Source organism: Hypomesus nipponensis, chromosome 12, assembly GCF_054491055.1.
Source record: "Hypomesus nipponensis isolate SF chromosome 12, ASM5449105v1, whole genome shotgun sequence".
NCBI lineage: Eukaryota > Metazoa > Chordata > Actinopteri > Osmeriformes > Osmeridae > Hypomesus > Hypomesus nipponensis.
The window spans coordinates 5,690,905-5,713,830 of NC_140372.1; the positions used below are offsets into that span (position 1 = coordinate 5,690,905).

Here is a 22,926-nt window from a genome sequence, read left to right on the forward strand (position 1 = left end):
AATATTAAAAGAAGCAATGTGAACTGCTCTCCCTAGGAAAATAAATGACTCCATCTACATTACAAAAGAACGTTTTAATAAGTGCATGCATGTCTGATACATGTCTGTACTATTCAAAGAGCCACTGCTGTAAACACTCATTAACTTGGTTTCTGTGATTATGTCTCTTGTCTGGCATTGAGAAGGAAGACTGAACCAAACAAACAAATCAAAATGGGTGATAAATTGGAAAAATTCTGTTTGTCTCAATTATATACTCATGATTCCAGCAAGAGAATTTATTTTTGATATAAAATAACCATACTTTATGCAAGAATTTTTCCAATCTAAAATACAAAGAAAAGGAGAAAATAAAGAAACAGAAAGGAAATACTAGTTTCAGCACTTGGTGGATATTGTCACGACCATCAAATAAATCAGTCACAAATTACAGTATAAAAAGCATTATTGCTCATAATCCAGTTATAAGAAAACAGAGGACTAGCTTTATGTCAGTGAGCTGACATCATACTTAACAGAGGGGGAAGGGGGGGGGGGACACTTTGGCAACCTGTGCTGTCAGGACACACATCTTGGGTACGTAAAGAGTTGCAATTATTCTTTATTTTCTCGAGCAATTCCTGGACCCTCATGAGGAAGGGAATGATACAAGGCCCCCGTGCCGTTCGAATCATGAACACGGTGCAGGTGAGAGGAGGAGCGACCGAGAAGCGAAAGAAACGTCATCCTGCTGCTGCATAGTTCTGGTGGCGATGGTGAAGGAGGGGACGGGGGATGGGCAGGGAGGGAGGGGGGCGGCGGCGGTGGTAGTGGGGGTGTTGCCATGGTGATGAGGGTGGAGCATGCCGGGTCCCGCCGTGCGTCTCCCGGGGAGACGGAGGAGGGATGGAGGGAGGGAGGAGGAGTGTGCTACTACCTGTTGCTGTTGGACATGGCATAGTGAGTCTGTTTCTGCTGCAGGAGCTCGGTGATGGCCAACAGCTTTTTCAACACGTGCTGCAGAAGACAGAAGGAGAGAGAGAGAGAGAGAGAGAGAGAGAGAGAGAGAGAGAGAGAGAGAGAGACAGAAGGAGAGAGAGAGAGAGAGAGACAGAAGGAGAGAGAGAGAGAGACAGAGACAGAGAGAGAGGAAGAGGGAGACAGAAGAAGAGAGAGAGAGGGGGACACAACGAGGATGTCAGAAACAGGAAGGAATGACCGGACGACGACACGGGAATAAGACCCAGAGGAGAAAACACAAGCTGGCGAAGGCCTCCGTCACGGTGTGACAGGAAAACAAGCTCTCAGAAGGGGCGCCGCAGCGTTGGAAATAGTCCCCAGGAAAACGGGAATGGGAAGCACTGAAGGTCCCCTCGGCCGGCTCTGAGGGGAGAGGGGGGTCTGGCGGGGGCCGGGGGACAGACTGACCTGCTGGGCCCCCCGCTCGTTGCTCAGGGTGCGGAGCTCGTCCGAGTGCGTGGCGCACACCTCGTGCAGCGCCGCCAGGTCGCGGGACAGGTCCGTCCTAAAGTGCTCGGTGACTTCTGGGAGGTCCGGAACGTTCTGGAAGGAGGAGGAGCGGGGTGAATCGCACACACACGTTTCTCCTGATTGACAAATATCACAGGTGTGGCACTCGGCTTGGCGGCGCTTGGAGAGAAACCGCCTTACCCCTAACTCATCCAGAAACATGATCATCCTGTGTTTGTTGTTCTTGATGAAGGGGTTGACTCCTTCCATGTAGGGCTCCTGGACACAGAGAGACAAACACCCGTCACCATGTGACTCGCTAACATCCCTCCACTCGGAAACAGGTGAAGGACCCTGCTCGTGAAGACGACTTGAAGCAGGGGTGCAGTCCTGGGGTCCGTACCTTGGCACCGAACTCCACCAGGTTGGCGAGGTTCTGGACCGACTTGGCCACCAGGGTGAGGGTGCGGGCCGCGGTGGAGGAGGGCGGGTCTGGGAACAGGGGAACGCCACAGGCGCGTCAATCTCGGCTCGTTCTAAAAGGGCCGCGGCATTCGAACGGGACCTGACGCGCCCCCGCGAGGGGGGGCGGAGACTCACCGGCGATGATGTTGAACATCCTGGGGTTGAGGATGGCGGGGCAGATGAGGCGCAGGAACACAAAGCCACTGGGGGGGGTTCATACGAGGTCAAAGGTTAAAGTCAGGGGAACAGGCGCCGCCCGGTGTGAAAGCGGCGGCGTGCGCGGTCGTGGCGGAGTGAGGCGGCCGGTCCTTACCTGACCACGCGGGTCCTCATGGTGGTGTTGGCTGGCCACTTCTGCTGCACGGACTTCTGCAGGCAGCCGTAGATGAACCTCAGAGTCCTGGAGACAAGCAGGGGGGGGGGGCAGGGAATGGGATGATGAGGGGTTTTAGGGTCCTGCATATGTTGCAATGTTAGAACTAGTGTGTGCGCGAGAGAGAGAGAGAGAGAGAGAGAGAGAGAGAGAGAGACTGCTTACGGTGGCAGGATCTCAGCAGCCATGAAGATCTTCTCCACCAGCTCAGACAGGATGTTGAGGAGGTGGGCCAGGTTCAGGTTCACGTCCTCGTTCTTCTCCAGCTTGGAGGGGTTCAGCTGCACAGGGGAGGAGAGAGAGAGAGACAGACAGAGAGAGGTTACACTAAACACCTTCCTGCTCTGTCCACACACTGGCCTTCTGCAGCGCTGACAAGTTACACAATGCCTTCTAACACAACGTGCTATCCTATAAGGAGCAGCAGAAATAAGAAATACTTAAATAAAAAAACAGAATGTACCATCGCTAAAGTGCCCACAAACACAGAAGTTGTGTTTGAAAACATTGAAAAAGAAACTGGAAAAACGTCAAGACCTGCTATCCGACATGGCGCGCGTGTGTCAGTGTGTGTGTCGTGGTCGTCGCCGTACCTCGCAGGACTGCTTGCTCTCCATGATCTTCAGGATGGAGTCCTTGAGGGCGTGGTGGACGAAGGGCGTGGCCGTGGCCTTCATGTACTGCTCCATCAGGGTGCTGGCCAGCGTGGTGGCCCGGAACAGAGTGGTGGCCTCGTCTGGAATCGGGAGGGGAGGACAGTCACACACTACCGCACCTCTCACACAACCCTGTCGCTCGCTTGGTGTGTGTGTGTGTGTGCGCGTCACTCGGAGACTCGGGATTCGGCCTGGGGTGTGTGTTGAACACGTGTACACAGCCCGGGGGCGGATTCTTGCGAGTCGTTCCGTGTGAGAGGGGGTGTGTGTACTGCTTGTGAACGCGAGCGTGCCCGCTGGTGTGCGTGTGTGTGCGCGCGACCCACCCTCCATGTTGATCTCCCGGTCGTTGAGGGTCCGCAGCAGGGGCGCCTCCGTCTTCTCGTGTCTGAAGATGCGCAGCAGGATGCTGGCCAGCAGGGTGCGGTCCTGCCCGCACACGTGGGCCAGAGCGTAGATCACATGGAACTCCTTCAGCAGGACCAGCTGGGGGGCACGCACACGCACACACACACACACACACACACACACAGAGCAAACACACACGCAGAGCAAACAAGAATCCACACAAGCCCACGCACGCACACACAGAACAAAGAAGAAAACACGGTTAAGTCTAGAAAGGCCGACCCCCCCCCTGTCCCCTGTGCACCAGCGTGCGTGCGTGTGGAGGGGGAGGGGGGGGGGTTGGGCGTGGCACCTCTTTGAACTCGCTGTACTCCTCCTCGGGCATGATCTTCTCCATGGAGTAGCGGGCGCGCACCCGCAGGCTCCCCGGCTCGATGCCCTTCAGGGGGACGTAGGAGCTGAGGGGGAACCACTCGTCGATCATCTGGCCCTTCTGGAGGCGGCTCAGCTGGCAGCGCATGAACACTGGAGGGAGGGAGGGAGGGAGGGAGGGAGGGAGGGAGGGAGGGAGGGAGGGAGGGAGGGAGGGAGGGAGGGAGGGAGGGAGGGAGGGAGGGAGGGAGGGAGGGAGGGAGGGAGGGAGGGAGGGAGGGAGGGAGGGAGGGAGGGAGGGAGGGAGGGAGGGAGGGAGGGAGGGAGGGAGGGAGGGAGGGAGGGAGGGAGGGAGGGAGGGAGGGAGGGAGGGAGGGAGGGAGATAGTTGTGAGTTGGTTGGAAACCGGTCGTTGGGAGTACTGGGCCGACATGTGAGAGAGGACCGGAGGACTCACGGATGTCACACTCCTTGCTCTTCTTCGTCTTGTTGCACAGGCTGATCTCAAACCTGTTGATTTCACTGGACAGGTCACTGCCAGAGGAGAGAGAGACACAGACACACAGAGAGAGAGAGAGAGAGAGAGAGAGAGAGAGAGAGAGAGAGAGAGAGAGAGAGAGAGAGAGAGAGAGAGAGAGAGAGAGACAAAGACAAAGTTGAGACCAAAGCCCACAGAGGCGTCCTGTTTCTCCAGCTTGAAACCCTGCGTCCCTGACCCAGGGGGCGGGAGCCGGGGGCGGACTCACTCGAAGATGAACTCCTCGGTGAAGACGGGGTTCTGGCCGTCGCGGGGGTGGGTCTTGGCCACCTGGACGTTGTTGAGGTGGATGTTGCAGTAGGGGCTGGCAAAGTGCTTGACGGGCAGCTTGTGGGCCTCTTCCACATACAGAACCAGACTGCTCACCTGACACACAACACACACACACACACACACACACACACACACACAGGGATGACTCGCTGAGCAGCTGCACGGTGTGTGTGTGTGTGTGTGTGCGAGGGCGCGTGCGCGTACCTGTCTGAGTCTCTTGTTGGGCGTGGGCTGTGTTGGTTTGCGGAGGTTACTGCAGAACGTCTGCAGGCACTTCATCCAGTCCTGTCAGAAACACAGAGAGACAGAGAGACAGACAGACAGAGAGAGAGAGAAGACAGAGAGAGAGACAGAGAGAGAGAGACAAAGAGACAGAGAGAGAGACAGAGAGAGACAGAGAGAGACAGAGACAGAGACAGAGAGAGAGCATGGTGAAACTGGGAGGCTCTGATCAATCTAAAACCTTGCAGGAGATAAGGGGAGACAGTGTGTGTGTGGGTTTGCGTGGGAGAAAGAGAGCAAGAGAGAGAAGGTCAATGCAAACCTGAGCCTGTTCGGGAGTCTCCCCTGCAAAGTAGAAGATGTATTGCTCCTCGCTAAAGTGCTGCACCACAATCTGGAAACAGTTTGGCCTGCGAGACAGAGGAAAGAGAAGTTCACGTCGTCCCATCATCCAGCCCGTGTTCCGTCTGTGGCGGGTGGGGGGGCCGTCTCACCTGCCAAACATGCTGTCGTGCACGCCGTAGACGGAGCACACGCTCAGGTCGATCAGCCCCTTGGGTTTGGTGGCACGCTTCTCACTCTCAAAGTAGATGAGCTGGGCGTCGTTGCCCTCCAGGATGAAGTACAGGTTCTTCCATCGCTTGCCTTTGCCTGGCGGGGCGGGGCGTGAGGGAGAGAGAGGGTGAGTGAGGGAGAGAGTCATTGATAGGGAGGTCGAAAGACAGTCAAAAGTAAGCAAAAAGACATGGGGGGGGCGGGGGGGGGGGGCTGACCTTTGTTGAATAGGAGGTAGCCTTTCTTGACGATGTTTTTGTAGAAAGCGTCTTTCGTTTTCCGTCTGATAGTGTTATAAATCTCCTTCCCGTCCACGAGGTCAGAGAGGACTTGTTCCTGGTGCTGGAAACCGGTAGAAACAGAACGATTACGACTGAACACCGCGACACGCTCGCTGCGCCGCGCTTTCACCTCCTGTTCCCATCCCCATCCAGCAGGCCTGGACCAGGCAGGCGCTAGGACCCTGGGCGTACCTGCACGGAGACAGCATCCTTCAGGTTGTATCCCTCCACGATCTGTTCCTTCTTATAATGGTCTATGATGTCATCGACCCTGCCGGGAACAGGAAAAAGGAGAAAGCTTTTAATCACAACTTACAATCCTATCGGAGAGTCCTATCTCGTAAACAAGGATCATCGGCATGTCTGGTCATGAGAAATGACACTTGCAAAAATACTTGGATCATTATTTCAACATAGTGGAAGGTGGAAAGTGTACTGCCACAGGCTGTGTAAACCACCTACCGGTTATAGTACCTCCCTCCCATCATGTACTGGTTGTTGGGGGTGGGGCATATCTTAAATCTTTGGATGTTCTCATTGGTGCGGAAGAAGAGGGAGTAGTCTCCGGGCGTGTTGTCAGACGGACGCACCAGGAAACCACACACCTGGCCAACTGAGAGAGAGAGAGAGGCAGAGAGAGAGAGAGATAGAGGCAGAGAGAGAGAGAGAGAGAGAGGCAGAGAGAGAGAGAGAGAGGCAGACAGAGAGAGAGAGAGAGAGGCAGAGAGAGAGAGAGAGGCAGAGAGAGAGAGAGAGAGACAGAGAGAGAGAGGCAGAGAGAGAGAGACACAGAGAGAGAGACACAGAGAGAGAGAGAGAGAGAGAGAGAGAGAGAGAGAGAGAGGTTTGAAATCAGTGCCAGTGGTAACATGGAGGACTGCTGGACAGGTGGATGTTTGGTGGACAGGAGCGGTACCTGTCATGAGCAGGTTGTAGGCCTCCTGCTTGCTGATCTTCCCGTGGTACCAGCTGTGAAGCAGAACCAGGGAGAGAGACAGCGGGAAACATGAGAGACAGAGAGAGAGAGAGAGACAGAGAGAGAGACAGAGACAGAGAGAGAGACAGACAGAGAGACAGAGACAGACAAAATATGAGCAAACCTTTTTACCATTCATGAGTCTGTCCTACTGAGGAGAGCTAGATGATTTAAATCCACAAACATTTAACCCCCCCCCCCCCCCCCCCCATTAGTGAGCAAACTGAGCATGCTCGGGACTCACATTTTCCCCTCGTGTGGGTCCTCCTCCCGCCCCTGGAGACAAACAACAAAAACAGATAAATAAATGAACTATACAAATACGGATGCTACCAGCTGAACAAATATCTGCACATCTCGAAAACCCCCACAGGCCAAAAGTGAACCTGGTGACCGGGGACCAGAGCCTGACGTCACGGTGACCTGAGGCCAGGGCGACAGGAGGCCGGGGGCAGGGGGGCGGAGGCGGAGGGACTCACCACCTCCTCCACCAGGTCGTCCACGATGAGGCCCTGCTCCTCCGTGCGTACGTTGGCCACCCACATCCAGCCGTCATCCAGTTCATTGTGAACGATAAACATGTCCCCTTTCAGGAAGCTGCAGGAGGGGGGGGGGGGGGGGGTCAGAGTACACACATGCACACGTGTTAGGGTTTAGAAATGACGAGGGGAGGAGTATAAATAACCGATGCCAGATACACAGAACAGACACGGCCAGTGAAGAATTTCCGATGTGCTATTCAAAAGACCGACCTCGGGGGTGAGCGCACACAAACGCTGGGCACAGACCGTTTGAGTTTGTGTTCACACGAGACGAATAGCAAGGGGCTTCAGTCGACAAACCTCACGGGCCCCTCAAATGTTTCAAGATCGCGTGTCAACTGTGCATAAGCTTCCAACTCAACCGTTTGGGGGGGGGGGGGAATTTGCCTCGCGGCTCTTGCAGTACCCAAGCTCCACCAGCGGGTGTCTCTTCAGAGCTGTGAGAAACAGGCGTTTCCACGTGACCAGACTCCCCGAGAAGAAGCTTGCGCTCTAAGTGACGGCGGGGTCATGCTTCAGAGGGAAGACTTGGCTTCAGGCAGATGTTTCTCACGTCTGGGAGGAAGGATACAAGGCTGCCGTGTCAGGGATCCGCCTTGACGAGGATGTTTCTGGAAGGGAACGGGGAACGAGGCGAGCGATGCGCTCCCTGGTGTTCCGGGCAAAAGGAATAGCTGCCGCCTCTTTTTTTCTCCTACAGGTATGCAGTTTGTGATCCGGCTCACTCATGCATGAGGCAAGGTAGTGCCAGAAACTAGCGAGGACTCTGCACTGAAGCTAACTGGTTGGATGAGCAACTGTCAAGAGAGAAGATGTCGGATTAAAGGCGCGCGCCGCGCGCACACACACAGCGATGTGAGCCAAGATATTAGGTCTCACCTGATCTCATCGGTTTCTGGTACTTTGGTGTATGGAAGGATGGCTCTCACTCTCCTCCTGTCTTCTACGGGCTGAAAACACACAGAAACACGCACAGCGAGAGATTTAACAGCACACTCAATACCCCCCACGGGCCCTCACCAAAGTCTCACAGTAATTGGCATCTCCCCTTCCCGCCCCGTCCTCAACATATCATTCATCTGAAGATCTTTCCGGCCTCCCACACCCCCCTCCGCGCGTTAATTCGGGTGTGGAGGGGCTGTTTCTCGTTAGAAACCGCGGCCTACGGGAAGTAAGAGAAGCTATTGGGCCGCTGTGGGAGTCTGTGCCCCCGGCGGGGCTGCGGGGAGTCGGTGGGCGAGGCCTCACCTCAGGCGGCGCCACCGGGGACAGCAGCTTCTCGCCCTTCAGCAGGCACGACACGTAGCTGTAATAACCAATCAGGTCCGAGAGGGAGGAGAACCGCCGCCCGCCGATGTAGTAGTCCCCGCACATGGCGATGATCCTGTCGGGGTGGGGGGTGAGAAAGAGAGGCAGAGAGAGAGGCAGAGAGAGAGAGACACAGAAACACAGAGACAGAGACAGAGAGAGAGAGAGAGAGAGAGAGAGAGAGAGAGAGAGAGGTAATTACATTGTGACAATGAAGTGTATTTGGGAGGAGAAAACCCCTCTCTAGATAAGGCTAAACGGTGAGGAGGTCAAAGCCTTGGCGCTAGGCTAACACAATACTGCACGCGCCGAGAGCACTCGAGAGGCAAAAGGGCCGGCCGGGCAATAAAATACTTGTGCATTGCCCTGAGATCCATGAAACAAAGGCAGACGTGCTCTAAATGCCTGTGACTCATCAGATAATAGTCTCTTCAGTGCTGCAGATGAGCTCCTTGAAATTGTTCCAGTAAATGATGAGGGTGACGTGATTGGCTGGCACTCGGGTTGGTTTAGCCAGTGAGGCAGGCCAGCCAGACAGCCAGTAAAGCAGCCAGCGATGAGGGAGTCCATAATCCTAAATCCCTGCTCATCTGTTGAGTGGGAACTGGGATTCCGGCGTAATTGACTGCGCCCTGCTAGCGCTGGTGCTGACATGTTGCTCAAGGACGTTTCTTCCTTCGTCCGTAAGAGAGGAGCGACCTGGCTGCTCCTGTGACCTTCCGGACGAGGTCTCTTCCTCCCAGCCCTCCATGAGATCACCTTTCTACTCCGGCCAGGGGGGGAGGGGGAGATGATGTCACCCTCTCACCATTGGCTGGGCCTTACGAACAGGCCTGGATGAGGCGGCGAGGGAAGGCTTGGGTGAGGGGAGGGATCCCTCGTGCTGCATCACGCTGTCGCATTGTTGGAGTGAAGATATTTTAACAGAGAGAGAGAAAGGGAGAGAGAGAATGAGAAGGAGGAGAGAGAGAATGAGATTGAATGAGCGAGAATGAGATAGAGAATGAGATAGAGAATGAGATAGATAGAGAGAAGGAGAGACAGAGAGACAGGAGACAAAGACAGACAGATAAGGAGAGAGAGAGAGGGAGACAGAGAGAGAGAGAGACACGAGGGACAGAGAGGGGGAGGAGGAAAGCCGAGCTCGCGTCCAGGTGTCGTGCGTGGGCGAGCGCTGTTGTGGGGCTAATGGGAGCGAACATGAACATGAGTGTCTGGTGGGATGTCGAATGCCAACATGAGGGGGCGGGGGAGCAGCGGGGGGAGCAGCAGGGGGGGGGGGTCTAATATCCTGTCTGTGTCTGTGCGGGTAACAAGACACGGGGCATTGTTGTCACCGTCTTCTCTCCCTTTTGGTTCAGGTCCGCCCACACACACACACACACAGCTCACTGTCAGAGAGCACCTTCCCCCCCCTCGCCGCCCACACTCCTCCCCCGCCACAGGATCCATATCCTCTTTAACGTCTGTGTGAACTGCTTTGTGTGCGAGCGTGTGTGTGTGGTGTGTGGAGGCGCGCGCTGCGTCCTGACCTGAAGTGGTTGACCACGCTGGTCATGCTGAGGAAGGACAGGACGAAGGAGCCGGGCCGCCGGTCGCTCTCCCTGATGAGGTAGCTGCCCGGGGACCCCGCCTGCCGCAGGCGCTCCTCCGCTATGGTGCGGTCCAGCTTCCCATGGTACCACCTGAGGGAGGGAGAGAGGGAGGAGGGAGAGAGACATAGAGAGTGGTGAGAGGGAGAGAGAGAGAGAGAGTGGTGAGAGAGAGAGTGGTGAGAGAGAGAGTGGTGAGAGAGAGAGAGAGAGTGGTGAGAGAGAGAGAGAGAGAGAGAAAGAGAGAGGCGAGAGGGGAGAAAGAGAGAGAGAGAGAGAGGGGAGAGAGAGAGAGAGAGAGAGGGGGGAGAGAGAGAGAGAGAGAGAGAGAGAGAGAGGGGGGGGGGGGGAAGAAAAGAGGGGGGGGAATAGGAGAGAGATGGAGAGAAAGACAGCTATGTTTAATACAAATCTTGACATGCTGGGTTTCAGGTTATCCATGCGAGAGAAGACAGAGAGAGTTTGGCAGACGCACACAAACACACGCGCGTGCCGTTCCCACAGCCAAGCCCGCACACTCTGGAACGCCCGACACCCAGGCGACCCCCCACGCGCTCCAGAAACAATCACCCGGACACCCACGGAAGTGTCGCATGCGCTCCACGCCGCCAGAACTTCATGGATAATTCAGTCGCACGGCGGCGGAATTCGTGAATCCGTGCCTCTTGCTCTGTCATTCAGAAGTGCGTTCCCTCATCCACTCCCGCTCCACCTCTCCTCCCGTCTATCATTAAACTGCCGGATTGTTCCGTTCACAGTCAAACATTAACACCTTTTCGAGAATCCCGTTTGGTCCTTGCGTTGGCCCATTCCAGAACACCGTCCACTGATTGACATTTGCAGCCCGAGTGAACTATCAACTACCAACTGCAACCCCTAGTCATTCAGTGGTTAGTCTAACATTCAGTCTTGACATGCTCAACCCTCTGTGTATGGGCCTTTGACGTGTTGGGGATTTCAGCGCCACAGACGGACCTGCCAATGTGACCGGTGGCCGTGTCTTCTCAAATGAACGGTGGGTGAAAAGTGCAAACAGGACCTATTCCTAACGTGTCTTTGTGGATCATATTGCGTCCTTTCGAAAGTCTTTCAGGTGCGGGAAAGGACAGCATTACCGAGGCCCTCTAAAATATTGAGTCGGCAGGGGAAATGGCACTCTCTAAGATTTTAGAGGGAGCGCGAAGGAGCGAGAGAGTCAGTGAGAGAGTAGCCCTACCCTAAAGAGAGCGGGCCATTCCGTCTAAAACAGCCGGAAAGCGGAGCTTCCGAGCGTAAAAAAATAAAAAAAAAAGCTAAAAAAGAAGCTAAAAGCCTTTAAGAGCCTCCCGTCTCACCATTAAAATCTCGCCGCGGCCTGAATTGAACACAAGCCCCTCCGACAACACTGGTTAAAATTTCAGCAGGTAACAACCGCCTGGGTCTGCCGGATGGGGTGAGGGGAGGAAGGGAGGGCTACGAATTAACACGCTCTTTCAGATTTAGGCCGGGGGGGGGGGGGCGCCGCCGCGCAGTGCGGAGGACGGGGGACACCTCGAGGCAAGATGAATGAGGAGCCGCGGAAGCTCTTCTCACAGGAGCGCTCTGAGGGCTCCCATCTGGCTTAGCGGAGCAAGGGGCTGCACTTGTGAGAAGGGAAAAAAAACAAAGTACAAAAAAGAAGGAAAACAAAAAAAAAGAGCATAAGAGCGATGGAGTCTGTCGAGTGGTCTGGAGGCAGGCGGGAGGACGAGAGGGAGAGGAGAGGCGAGAGGGCCCTGGGCGAGAGGAGAGGCGAGAGGAGAGGCGAGAGGAGAGGAAAGGAGAGAGGGCCCTGGGCGAGAGGCTGCGAAGGGGCTCGGGGACTGGCTGAAGGATGCGTGCGATGGAGAGAATATGGAGGAGGAGGGCGAGGGGGGGAGTGTGTGACTTGGACGAGGTGGAGACAGGCTTCAGGGGTAGACGGGAGAATCGAGACGGAGAGACCTGGAGGGAGCGGGGGAGGAGGGAGCGGGGGCAGAGAATCTGAGGGGGCCTGGTTAACGTGAAGGGAATGGACGCGGGGGAGAAACCCCGAGACGCGAGGTCCAAACATCCTTTTCAATGCAAAACATTCCTGATGCATCACCACGGAATATCAATGGTGATGGCGATTTTTCCAAATTGAAATTCCATCCCGATCAAGGCGTACACAATGACTGATATTTCACAGTTGACCTGCCTGTCTGTATGTGTGTGTGTGTGTGTGTGTGCCCTGCTCACACCTGCCAATATCGGCACTGACTCAGCAGCATACAGACTCTCACATCCCCACCAGGCTAACCTGAATCCAAGCCACAACCTCATCCTGTTTGTGCATCTCCCTTCCGTCTGTCAGTCAGTCAGCTGCGGTTTGTTTTCTGGTGTCGCTCACTCTGCTGCTTTCTGGGCCCTGCGCTTTAGATTCATTAGGGAGGCAGGAGGCCGTCAGAGAAGGAGGGAGACAGAGAGAGAGACAGAGAGAAAGAGGCAGACAGACAGAGAGAGAGACAGAGAGAAAGAGGCAGACAGACAGAGAGACAGAGAGAGAGACAGAGAGAGAGACAGACAGAGAGACAGACAGAGAGACAGACAGAGAGACAGACAGACAGAGAGACAGACAGAGAGACGGACAGAGAGACGGACAGAGAGACGGACAGAGAGACGGACAGAGACGGAGAGAGACAGTGAGAGAGTATGTGTTAGGAAACATGAAGTGAGTGGGGGAGAGGGCCAGAAAGAGTGTGAAGCGAGAGCGACGAGACCGTTGGGGAAACGCTCTCTCCACCTGTCAGGGGATTCCGCCTTTTCCCAACACTCCGTCGAGTCCATATCTGCTCTGTTTACGGCACGCAGCACAATGCGCATAACTTCACGGCCGTCTGAAATCGGAAAAACAAGCTCCACGGAAAACCATATGTTGGATGAAAACAGTTTGCTCCAAACACCCCACATCTGGCTGACAGTGACAGCGTGTTTCCAGCCCGTGGGGGTAATCGCAGGCCTCCTCTACAGCAGTTCCGAGTATTAGCAGACTCCCTCATTAAGCCTGACAGTGAGGGGAAGGAGGTCACAGCCCAAGTGCTCCAGGCCACCCCCACACACACACACACACACACACACACACACACACACACACACACACACACACACACACACTGTGAACGAGAGACTGAGCCACTGGAAAGAGCCAGACTCTCTCCTCCAGAGCCGTGAAGATTTACGGGGAAAGTTTGGAAGATGAGTAGAAATGCTAAGCGAGCAGAAATCTGCTTCCTAGAGGGGAGGGAATCTCCCTGCGGCTGTCTTTGTGCGCTGGGCTGGCCAGCTGGGCTGGGCTGGACAGATGTCCAGGAACTGGGTTTAAACGCTGGGCATCCTGCACTGTCATCAGTTGGGCTGCAGGCCTGCATCGCACACATCTCAAAACTCAGCCGAGATGTTTGTCCTCGTTTGAAATTGGGCGCTGCAGTGCCGTGGACGTTTTTGGAAAAACGTTTCACCGCCCTGCTTACCAACAACCCGTCTGAGGTAACTCAACAAGCCGAGAGACTTCTAAAAAGAGATTAGCAGCGGAACAAACACATCCTCACCACCCCCCCCAAAAAAGAAAAAAACAAACCAACCAGCGAGGCGCGAGTCAACCGTACAGTGCGCGACAACAACCGCCAACCGGTTCAACATTACGGGGCGCACGGCGGCCCTGAGAGACATGGGTGAGGAGCCTCGCTGGTATGTTGAGGAGGTCTGGGTGGGGGTGAGTGCTGAGGGAGGGTGGGGGGGGGGTGGAGACGAGAGACTGTTGACGCTGTTCTCTTCTCCTGCTGAGGAATGCCTGGTCGTGTCGGTGCACGCCTGCCCCCTTCGTTCACCGACCGACACGGCGTGTTTTGGCCGGAGCGGGACTCCTCTAGCGTTCGCCGCGCAGTGTGGCGAATCAAGTCAACGCGGCAGATCGTCAAGGGGTCCGGAAGTTTCTAACAGCAGAGTAACAAAGTGAAGGTTGGGGTGGAGCTATTTGAATAGTAAAAAAAAGGTTCAAGCTCGACGACACCAAATGTTTCGGAGTGAAAGGGGAGGGGATTCGATATAGAGACGAGCGCATCGAACTGTGAGGCCCCAGATCTTATCAACTAACAGCCTGTAACAGTGTTGTTGAGGGTGGGTGGGGGGGCAGACCTTTGTGGCATCCCCCCTGCACAAACACACACAGTCTGAGGGCTGGCATTCCCCACTGAACAGCGTGGATGCCACAGAAGAGGAAGGAAACTCAACCGAGCCCTTTTCGTTCAGCGAAGCGTCGAGAAGGCTTCCGCCGGAGCGAAAACGCGCGCGGGGGGGGGATGCACTTAAAAGCCGACCGCCGCGCAGACACGAAACGCGGCTCGCTTTCTGTCGAGGCTGAGGGGAGGAGGGAAGCGAGGGTTGTCTCTAGGATGGAGGTGCTGGGTGGGGGGGGGCGGGGGTGAACCTGAGACAAACAGAGACTGGTTGTCATAAAAGCTACCGGATTTGACGGAAGCAGGGATACTTCCTCTTCGGTCGGGGTGCGACATTAACACCTCTCGAAACAGGCGTCAAGAGTCACACCAAAACGCACCTGCGCGATAATCAGCAAAAAAAATCTCCACAGAAAGAAAACCCTTCAGGTAGATATGCAAATAGATCCCTACTGTGGTTATACTCAAATCTCATTCCTCGGTGCTCGAGGCAATAGAGCTGGCGGCTGAAAGCGTGATCCGGTGGATGTCGAGGCTATTCCCAGGACGCTGCCGTTCACACGCTCACTGTCCAGACGGGTTTGGCAGACGGCTGTTTTTGTCTGGACGCCACAACCGAGCACCGCTTCACCTCAGGAGAATGTTGGCAAAGACATATCGCTTTATGTGCAAATCCCGGCCGTATTCTGAAGACAAATCGGCCTCGTCTTCGGTATAAATATCTATCTGTCAAATTTGGCCGGTACAGGACTGTTCAACTATCCCCAAAATATCCCACTCCATCATAAGTCATATTAAGGAGAACAAACGATGGTTACTTTTGTTGGAATTAGACACTGATAGTGACACAGAAGGATGTACAGAACAGCTTTTGGGAGTTTGACTGGCATTTTGTTCACCCTGAATTATAATACAAGAAACATGAGATGCGGCATGCCACATCCAGACAGTAACTAATTCACTTGTGCCCCGAGTGTCTGCTCCAGTGAGCAGACTGGAGCCTGCAGGGCACCCAGGACATGACCTTTGTGGTTTGTGGTTTAGCCCTGGACGGATGGATGGATGGAAGAGAGAGAGGGGGGGGGGTCGTGAAGGAATGAAAGGAGAGAGAGAGAGAGAGAGAGAGAGAGAGAGAGAGAGAGAGAGACAGAGCAATTGACCTAGTTTTCCCAGGGAATATCTCAGGGATTGAGAGAGAGCAGATTCTGTTTAGGGAGACCTGATTGAAAGGGACCCCCTCCTCCTCCCTTATTCTCTCCCTCTCTCTGCGCTCCTGATGAAGGCTGCCATGTTGGGGACATCTCGGAGGACGTCGAGTCACTCTTCATCACAGTCAGCCTGGAACCAAACGGCCCCGCTTTACATTAGCCCTGCGCCAAGGTGGGCTGCCAGCTGACAACCAGGAGACACAGAGCCCATTTCTCCCTCTCTCTCTCTGTGCCTCTATGTCTCTCTCTCACTGTCTCTCTCTTCACCGAGAAGAAAAAAAACTGCAACATGTTCAATATTGCACCACAACTTCCTCATTCAAAATACAAATAAAAATGACAAACAAATTTAACAAGGAGCCTTCTTGAAACGTTTTAAAGTTATCTTGAGGCATTGCAGAAACGATGCTTGTTCAACAAAGGCTTCGTAAAACTGTGCATACACTTCACAGTTATCCCTTCCGGCTTCCCTCAGCAGATCATCAGATACACCAACAAACAAACGAGCCTTTAAAAAAAACAAAAAAAAAACAACACTTTACCTCACTCTAAAGAAGCCAGACAAAAAACACGCGGCCCCTGAGATGAATCGCTATGAAACAAGCGACTCGAGCTTCGGAAATTCAAAAGAGAAAACGGGGCAAAGAACCACTCGCCCTCTCCCTCCATCCTAAGACCGGGAGAGGGAGGGAGGGAGGGAGACAAAACTTACGCTGAGTCGGCCCTGTGCTGCATCTCCTCCCCGGTCTGCCTCTCTCTCTCTCTCTTCCCCCCCCTGCGCTCTCTCACGAGGAGTGTCCTCCTCCCCACTGTTGCGGCTGCTGCTGCTGGGACAAACGCGAGGCTGGAGACCCTGGGCTCGGGAGAGGGGAGCGGAGCGGACGCAAGTCGGAAGCCGCGCGCTGAGCGTGCCGCCCCGATGCGGTCATCCCTGTCGTCTGGGGTCAGCGAGCAGCGTCCGTGAGGGGAGAGCGCCGGCTGGCCGGGAGCCTGGCCCGGGCTCCCATATGTCGAGGTGGCTGCCGAGCGAGTTGTGGATTATTACGCGGAGGACTCGGCCGTCGTGTTCTCGTCCGCGTGCTCTGAGGGATGAGAGCTTCCTTCTCTCAGGATGAGAAGACGGGAGTCGTTCTGCGTGATCCAGGAGGGAACTCGGGGAAGGATATGCCCCTCTCTCTCTCTCTTTCTCTCTCCCTCGCTCTCTCCCTCTCCGTCCCTCTCTCTCTCTCTCTTCCGTCTGTCTCTCTCTCTGAGTCTAAAATGAAGCCATGCATCACGAGTATCCAGCACACTGGTTTTAGGAGCCGGCTGGGAAGGGAGTGGCATCTTGGAAACAAACTCACCGTATGTACAAACACAACTGACCTCAAAACATCACACACACACACACAAACACACACAGACACCTTGTAGCCCAGTACATGGACAGAAACACCTCCTGCTGTGAAGCCCTTTCACCCTGAGATTCATTTACCGGCTAACCCCCCCCCCCCCCCAGCATTCTTTTGGTAAATGAACAAACACTACAGCCTCAAATGAAAACACGGCATGGCTTTAATGCACCAACCGACCATTATGCTAATGTAACATCCCTAACCCATTAAGCCACATCTTTCTGTTTCCAGCAAACTTTCCACAGCGGAAAATAAAAGGTGTTTGTGTGTGTGTGTGTGTGTGTGTGTGTGTGTGTGTGTGTGTGTGTGTAGTGAGGGCTAGCAGGAGCAGCTGTGAAATAACTGTTATTCTTCACACATGACAGAGTGTCAGAGCTTGCCCTACCCCCATCGGGGCGGGGGAGAGACAACAGTAATAGGGGACACACAGGCACTGGGCCAAAGCAGAGAAACACCGCTTCTGGAAGATTCTGTGTGCAGGCGATACCGTCCACTGAATTGGGCCCCACTATAGCCCTCTAGTGACTGTAAGGTTCTCAGAGTCGTGTGTAATAGGCCTCCAGTCCAGCAGTGTGTATTTAAGTCAAGGGCCAGTACTCTACAATCTGATCTAGAATCAGTGGTACCTTTATGAATGAGATCATGTGGTCAGGTATGGACCTGATCCTGGATCAGTAATCCAATTTTGAGATCTTGTAAACTAGGCCCCCCCGAAATCCAATGCCTTAGTGGGGTAAGATAGTCTTTACTATTATCACAGCGAAACATGATTAAAACGACTAAAAACATAGGCAATGTTTGCCCCAAAGTCATTTTAACTCTACACTCAAAATTCCATGGAAGGTTTCCATGACACTTTGACCCATTTAACGAGACATGGAATCATGACTCGTGTCCTCCAAAAGGACTCCATTCATTTCTTATCAGATGGAATTGATTGAGGGCTAATGAGGAAAGCTAACCCTCGGGCCTCCTCCATTCCTTCTTCCCAGCTGGCGAAGATCTCTACATCTGCATCCAAAACCCTGCGACAGCCTCCAGCTTGCCACGGAGCCAAACAGCATTCTGAAACGTACAGCGTGAAATATGCCCCGACTCCTCCGCGCTAACGCATCTCTTTTTTTCTTTTCTTTCGCACGACAAAACTCAAATCCGTCGCGCCGACAGTTTGGCTTCACTGCGCCAAAGCGCGCGCCGACCTGCGACGACAGCGCAAATATGTGGCCTCAGGCACCCGGTCCACTATTTACTGTCAGAATTCCTTCAACTCCCTGTCGTCAAAGCCATTGTGGAGTATTCTGAGGATCCTGCAAAGGCCACAATGAGCCCAAGTCAGGAGTCTTGAAAACAGGATGCAGGAGAGAGGCGGCCAGGCAGGGTGGGTATTGGAGGGGCATGACAGGACGTTGCATAACGTGCAGAAAAATGCATGGAAAGCCCAAAGCTGGGCCTTATCAACGCGACGGCAAAAGATTAGAGGTGCGCGTATCCTCGCACGAACATGACTGGGACGGTCGGGGTCGCAGACTCAAGACGCTGGCATGAGTATAGGCCCAACTGTCACAATTTGAATTTTTTGGGACGAGGGAAATTGAGCACCCGGAACGCCACCTCGACCGGGGCACGGCCGTCCCAGGCCTGTAGGGCGCAGAGGTAATCCTGTTTCAGAGTGGCAGTAGCCAATCTGGCTTTTTAGTCGTTAAGGCTGCGCACTGCTGCCATTTCGTCATCGTACTTAGGTCCAGGAAATCACACGCTTAGGCTACAGCTCTCCAAGCCCCTAATTCTAATTGTTGGGATCACCATTTTTTTTTTTTTTGGGGGGGGGGGGGGGGGGGGGGGGGGGGGGGACGACAATCCTGCCTTTAATAAGTGCAAGGTGACAGTGTAGGACGGTTGGTGAAAGGCTAGTGAGGTCACCTGCGTCTCCTTGCGGCGTTTCAGATTTGACGGGCACCGCCTGTCCCTCCGAAAAGGCCGTTAGGAAGCGGGGGTGCTCAATGAACACTGCAGCCTGCCGCCCCGTCATGCCCCACAGCCGAGGGGCTAATCTTCAAATCCAACTCGATCCCCTTTTCTTTCTCCTCTGCCCTCTCCCTCCCTTTCCTCTGCTTCTCGGGGGAAATCGTTTACGGCTCAAAAATCCTCTCTAATCTTCGTGGAAACTCGAAATCAACGGCTCGTTTCCCACTGCGCTGTTTGTTTTAGCTGCGGCGAAGGGATGGTGTTTTCTAAGAGGCGGAGGGAGGGAGGGGGCAGCATTAGGCTACCTGACGTCTCCCCCCTCCCACCCCCTCTCCTCTCCGCTAAGCGGCCGTTAGTCGTGAAATGCTTATCCCCAGCCCTGTTTATGAATGAGGCTCTGTTGCATAGAGGAGAGGTGTAAATGAGTTTTACTGCGGGACCTCTTCTCCCTCTCAATCTCTCTTCTCTCGGAGCGTTCTACAACGGTGGCTAAGTTTAGCCTCGACAAAGTCACACTCTCTGGGCGAGAGCGGCGAGGAATCCCTTTCCCAGCTTTGGAAATGTTTTCCATCTCCGACACCTGGCGCTTTCCCCACCCTGCTTGTGGGCACTCGCTAACACGACAGCGAGGAATACTCGATGTGTCCAGGACTTGAATGTGACCTCGGGGCTCTTACTGACCAACCCACAGGGGGGAATACTGGGGCGGCTACAAATCCATCTGATAAACCTCTTAAGCCGGTATCCGCCTCAAACCGACTACTGAGAATTTTTAGCACTTTCGTCGACAAATAAACCAATAAAACATCATTGGTGCCCTCTTAGCCTGCCAAAATACACACACACACAACAAAGCCACAAATGTAGTTATTCAACAAATAAGTGGGCGAAGGCAGACTAAGAGAAAGCTTCCATATCAGTCCACAAATCATATGTTAGCACCCACTGGGTTCATTCTGGCCCTGGGGGGTGAAGTTCACTCACTCCAGGCTGACTCGAGCACACAGCCCTGGGAGGCATCGAGCGCTTGCCTGCCTGTCTCCCTGTAGAATCAGATTAAGCGTCATCTGCGGGGCCAGCACCACTGCTTCAGACCAGGCTCCCAGACCAGGCTACAGTCAGCAGGCCTGTCTGTCAGAGTAGATCTAGGAGGAGACCCTGGGCCCTAACTGGGTCAGCGTTCCACTGCAGGGGCGGGGTCCTCGCAAGTGAACACTGTCCTCCAGGGGTGTCCATTACACTGCCTGTGAAGGGAAGCCAGGAAGTCCGGCTCTGGAAGTGCCAGATAGGCCTGTGGGCAGCAACTTAGAACTTGTGAAGAGTCGGCTAGTGGCTAGCAAAGGCTGCTATGTAGGCAAGGAGACGGATGAAGACTCCGTAGATGTTGGCACAACGCAGGTTGGTTCTGCTAGGCAAGCAGACCTGAGTGAACAGTAGCAATGTTATTTCTTCGTACGCTCACACGCATAATAAGCCGGCAATGACAATGACAACATGTGCGGCAAAAGAAACAAAACACAGGCTAGCCTACCGTTGATTGGAAATGAGGTCACCTGAAAACAAATGGCTTGTTGTGAGGCGAATCGCACGAATTTGTCGCAAAATTGGTCGTGACCTTGTGTCGGCTGCCCACAAACCACAGGCACCTTTAAAAGCCCCGTGACAACACATCCAGAGGAAGCAATCGAGTTGCATCAGCCGGAGAGTTGCGGAAACTTCCCCCACTTTGATGGAGCGGGCTGAGAGACGCTGGGCTCTCACTGCAGCGTGAGACGACGCTAATGGTACGCAAACCAGACATGGTACCATGGTGATAAGCACCCTTCCTAAAGGGGGTGGAATGAAAGGCAGACATGAAGAAACCTGGGGGAAAAAGTCACGGAGTGGAAAGGCTTGAGTGTTCAGCCTGTTTGTCAGGGCGGAGGTGCTGGCGGAGCGGGGCCAGTTGGATGGTTCTCCGCCGGGCTCCTCATCCAGGGGAGCGGCTCATCACTTGTGAGGGCGAGGGAGGCGCCCGGACCTTCCCCCTTCCTCTGCAGTCTGACAGGGAGATATGGAGCTGCTAAAATAAGAGCTGAATCCACACTCCAGCCCCAGTCACTTCCATATCTCACAGCATGGGGCCCCAAATGATAGAGCTCAGCACTTCTCTAATGAGACTGTGACAAACGAGTTTCATGCTCTCTCTTACCAGTGCGCACACACACACACACGGCTAAGGCCTGCACGTTGATCAAAATGCAACAGACCAGCTAAAGAACAGGTATAAATTATTTAAAACGTTGTGAACGAACCCCAAATATCTCATTTCAATGGACAATGCAGCACTGCTTTAAAGTGTAATCGATTATAAAACTCATCTGGAGTTGTAAATGAGCGGACCTGCCAAAACAAACTTTACTGCGTGATACCACAGTAATTTAAAGTGAAAGAACGTATACAGATTACAGGGTAACCTTTGTGTGGCGTTTGCAACTCACTGGGTGGAGGATCTTGTAGGGCATAAACCTACTGTAGTAGGCAACTTCAGCCAGAATTACCCCACAATATCTGGCCAGATACTTGGAGTCAACAAGTTGAATAGAACTTGATGATGGAAATGGGTCCAAGTAAAGACGTCACTCAGATGAATGGTAGGTGTGGATTTCATGATACACAATAGAATAGAGCAATTCAGAACTCCTAGTAATAGTAATTTATGTCCTTACTGGTTCGTGGGCGGTGCAGAGAGGGGGAACACCACCTCTTCTTCCTCGTTTTCCGGTCCATCCTGCAAGTCGCTTTCATCCACAGTGCCGAGCCCACCATAGCCTGGGGGTGGTGGAGGTGGTGGTGGCAATGGGGGGAAGACTGTAGGCCCGTCTGAGCCAGCCGAGGTGGGTGACATCCGGCTGCCGTGTCCCTCGGAGGTTGGGGAGTAGCATATTGAACCACCGGTCCCTGAGCTTGTTCCTAGAATAATTGCTTGTCCGCCACTCCCTGTAACGGATAATCCAGGTCCAGTAGGATCTCCTCCAGATACGGAATAAACCATGCTCATGTCGATGAGAGCGTCTGGAGAGGTGTTCGACGGGTGAAGGAGGTTTGATCCTGTTCCCTGTCCCAAATCAGGGAGTCGCACTCTGCTCGGTTTGGGATAAAACGGAAAAAGGGCTGTCTCGGGCCCTCCGCTGCCTGCCACCCCTGTCCCTGCCGAGACCGAACCCGTCTCATCGCTACTGACCTCCGCAGCCATCATTTCAGATGAACGAGAAGAGGGGGGGAAAGTCAAAAAGGGAACCTGCCCTTCCCCTCTAGTGCTGTAACACTCCCTCACTGTTTTGAGTTACGGGAACAACACCAAAAGTTTGTTTGGAAAACAACACGTTTCTCAAGCTGACGTTAGCTTGTTGGCTAGCGGAAGCTAGCTCTGGCTAGCTTCTCGCTGTAAATGCCTAGGCTTGCTTGCTAGCGGAGCTAGCTTGCTAGCTAGCTTCTTCGGACACTTGATGAGTTCTTTCTCCCTGCCTTTCTAGGTCTTCATTGTTTCCTGAGTTAGAAGTTACCGTCAGAATTGACTGACAACGTTTGGCTAGTCAAATAGCAGAAGGGTGAGGCAGATGATGTATTAATTTCCTATTTTCTTTGCTCTGCCTGCTCCCTCGGCATCTGTCCACTTGTCGGGGAGTGTTGTTTTATTGTCACTCTCAAATCCCGTATTTTCCGCTCTTGTTGTTTTGTTTCCACCGAGTTCCTAAACCCCTCGGTTTGCCTCCGCACACGCCGCTCGCCTTCATCAGCCGAACCTAAGTTGGACTTAATTAGCCGATAGCTCATATAAAGGGATACGATTGCTATATTTCTGTCTTGCGTAAGTTCTCTTTTCTTTTTCGGCTCCAGGGTCTGGTGGCTTGCTTGGCTCTGCTGATATCTCCCTCCCTCTCCCACTCCTCTTTGGGACGCGTGCTCGCACACGCGCAGGCCTAGCCAAGTGAACACAGAGAGAACCAAGTCTAATCCATGATATCTGCTATCGGTCATTTTAAAAAGCTATATTTCAAAGTAGTACATTGCAATATCGACTTAATGGCACAGGTTTACTGTTTTGGACTTGCACATGTTTAACATGTATTGTGTTATAGTTTTGACAGGTATATTCATTAAAAGGAATGTGAACATGAAATATGTGGCCATTTCATTCATCCCAAAATATAAT

At 53.7% G+C, this 22,926-nt stretch overlaps 1 protein-coding gene across 3 annotated transcripts; it reads right to left on the bottom strand.

Annotated features, from left to right (window-relative positions):
- Positions 1-55: 55 nt before the first annotated feature.
- Positions 56-22,661, bottom strand: LOC146260782 (ras GTPase-activating protein 1). Of its 3 annotated transcripts, none has more exons than XM_084667838.1 (25): positions 21,440-22,661; positions 9,891-10,043; positions 8,299-8,434; positions 7,930-8,000; positions 6,988-7,105; positions 6,753-6,784; positions 6,449-6,501; positions 5,995-6,145; positions 5,725-5,803; positions 5,470-5,593; positions 5,191-5,347; positions 5,019-5,106; positions 4,679-4,759; positions 4,410-4,567; positions 4,121-4,197; positions 3,644-3,816; positions 3,270-3,429; positions 2,881-3,023; positions 2,453-2,568; positions 2,228-2,314; positions 2,050-2,117; positions 1,853-1,941; positions 1,651-1,728; positions 1,408-1,542; positions 56-996 (listed from the first exon to the last, which is right to left on the bottom strand). In XM_084667838.1, exons 1-25 carry the CDS (start codon positions 21,967-21,969, stop codon positions 913-915), a joined length of 3,141 nt encoding a protein of 1,046 aa, XP_084523964.1. In that variant the 5' UTR covers positions 21,970-22,661; the 3' UTR covers positions 56-912. The 3 variants fall into 3 exon arrangements, with proteins under 3 accessions (XP_084523964.1, XP_084523966.1, XP_084523965.1); XM_084667840.1 differs by lacking the exon at positions 21,440-22,661 and adding an exon at positions 16,085-16,122; XM_084667839.1 differs by lacking the exon at positions 21,440-22,661 and adding an exon at positions 12,250-12,332.
- Between the last annotated feature and the right edge of the window lie 265 nt (positions 22,662-22,926).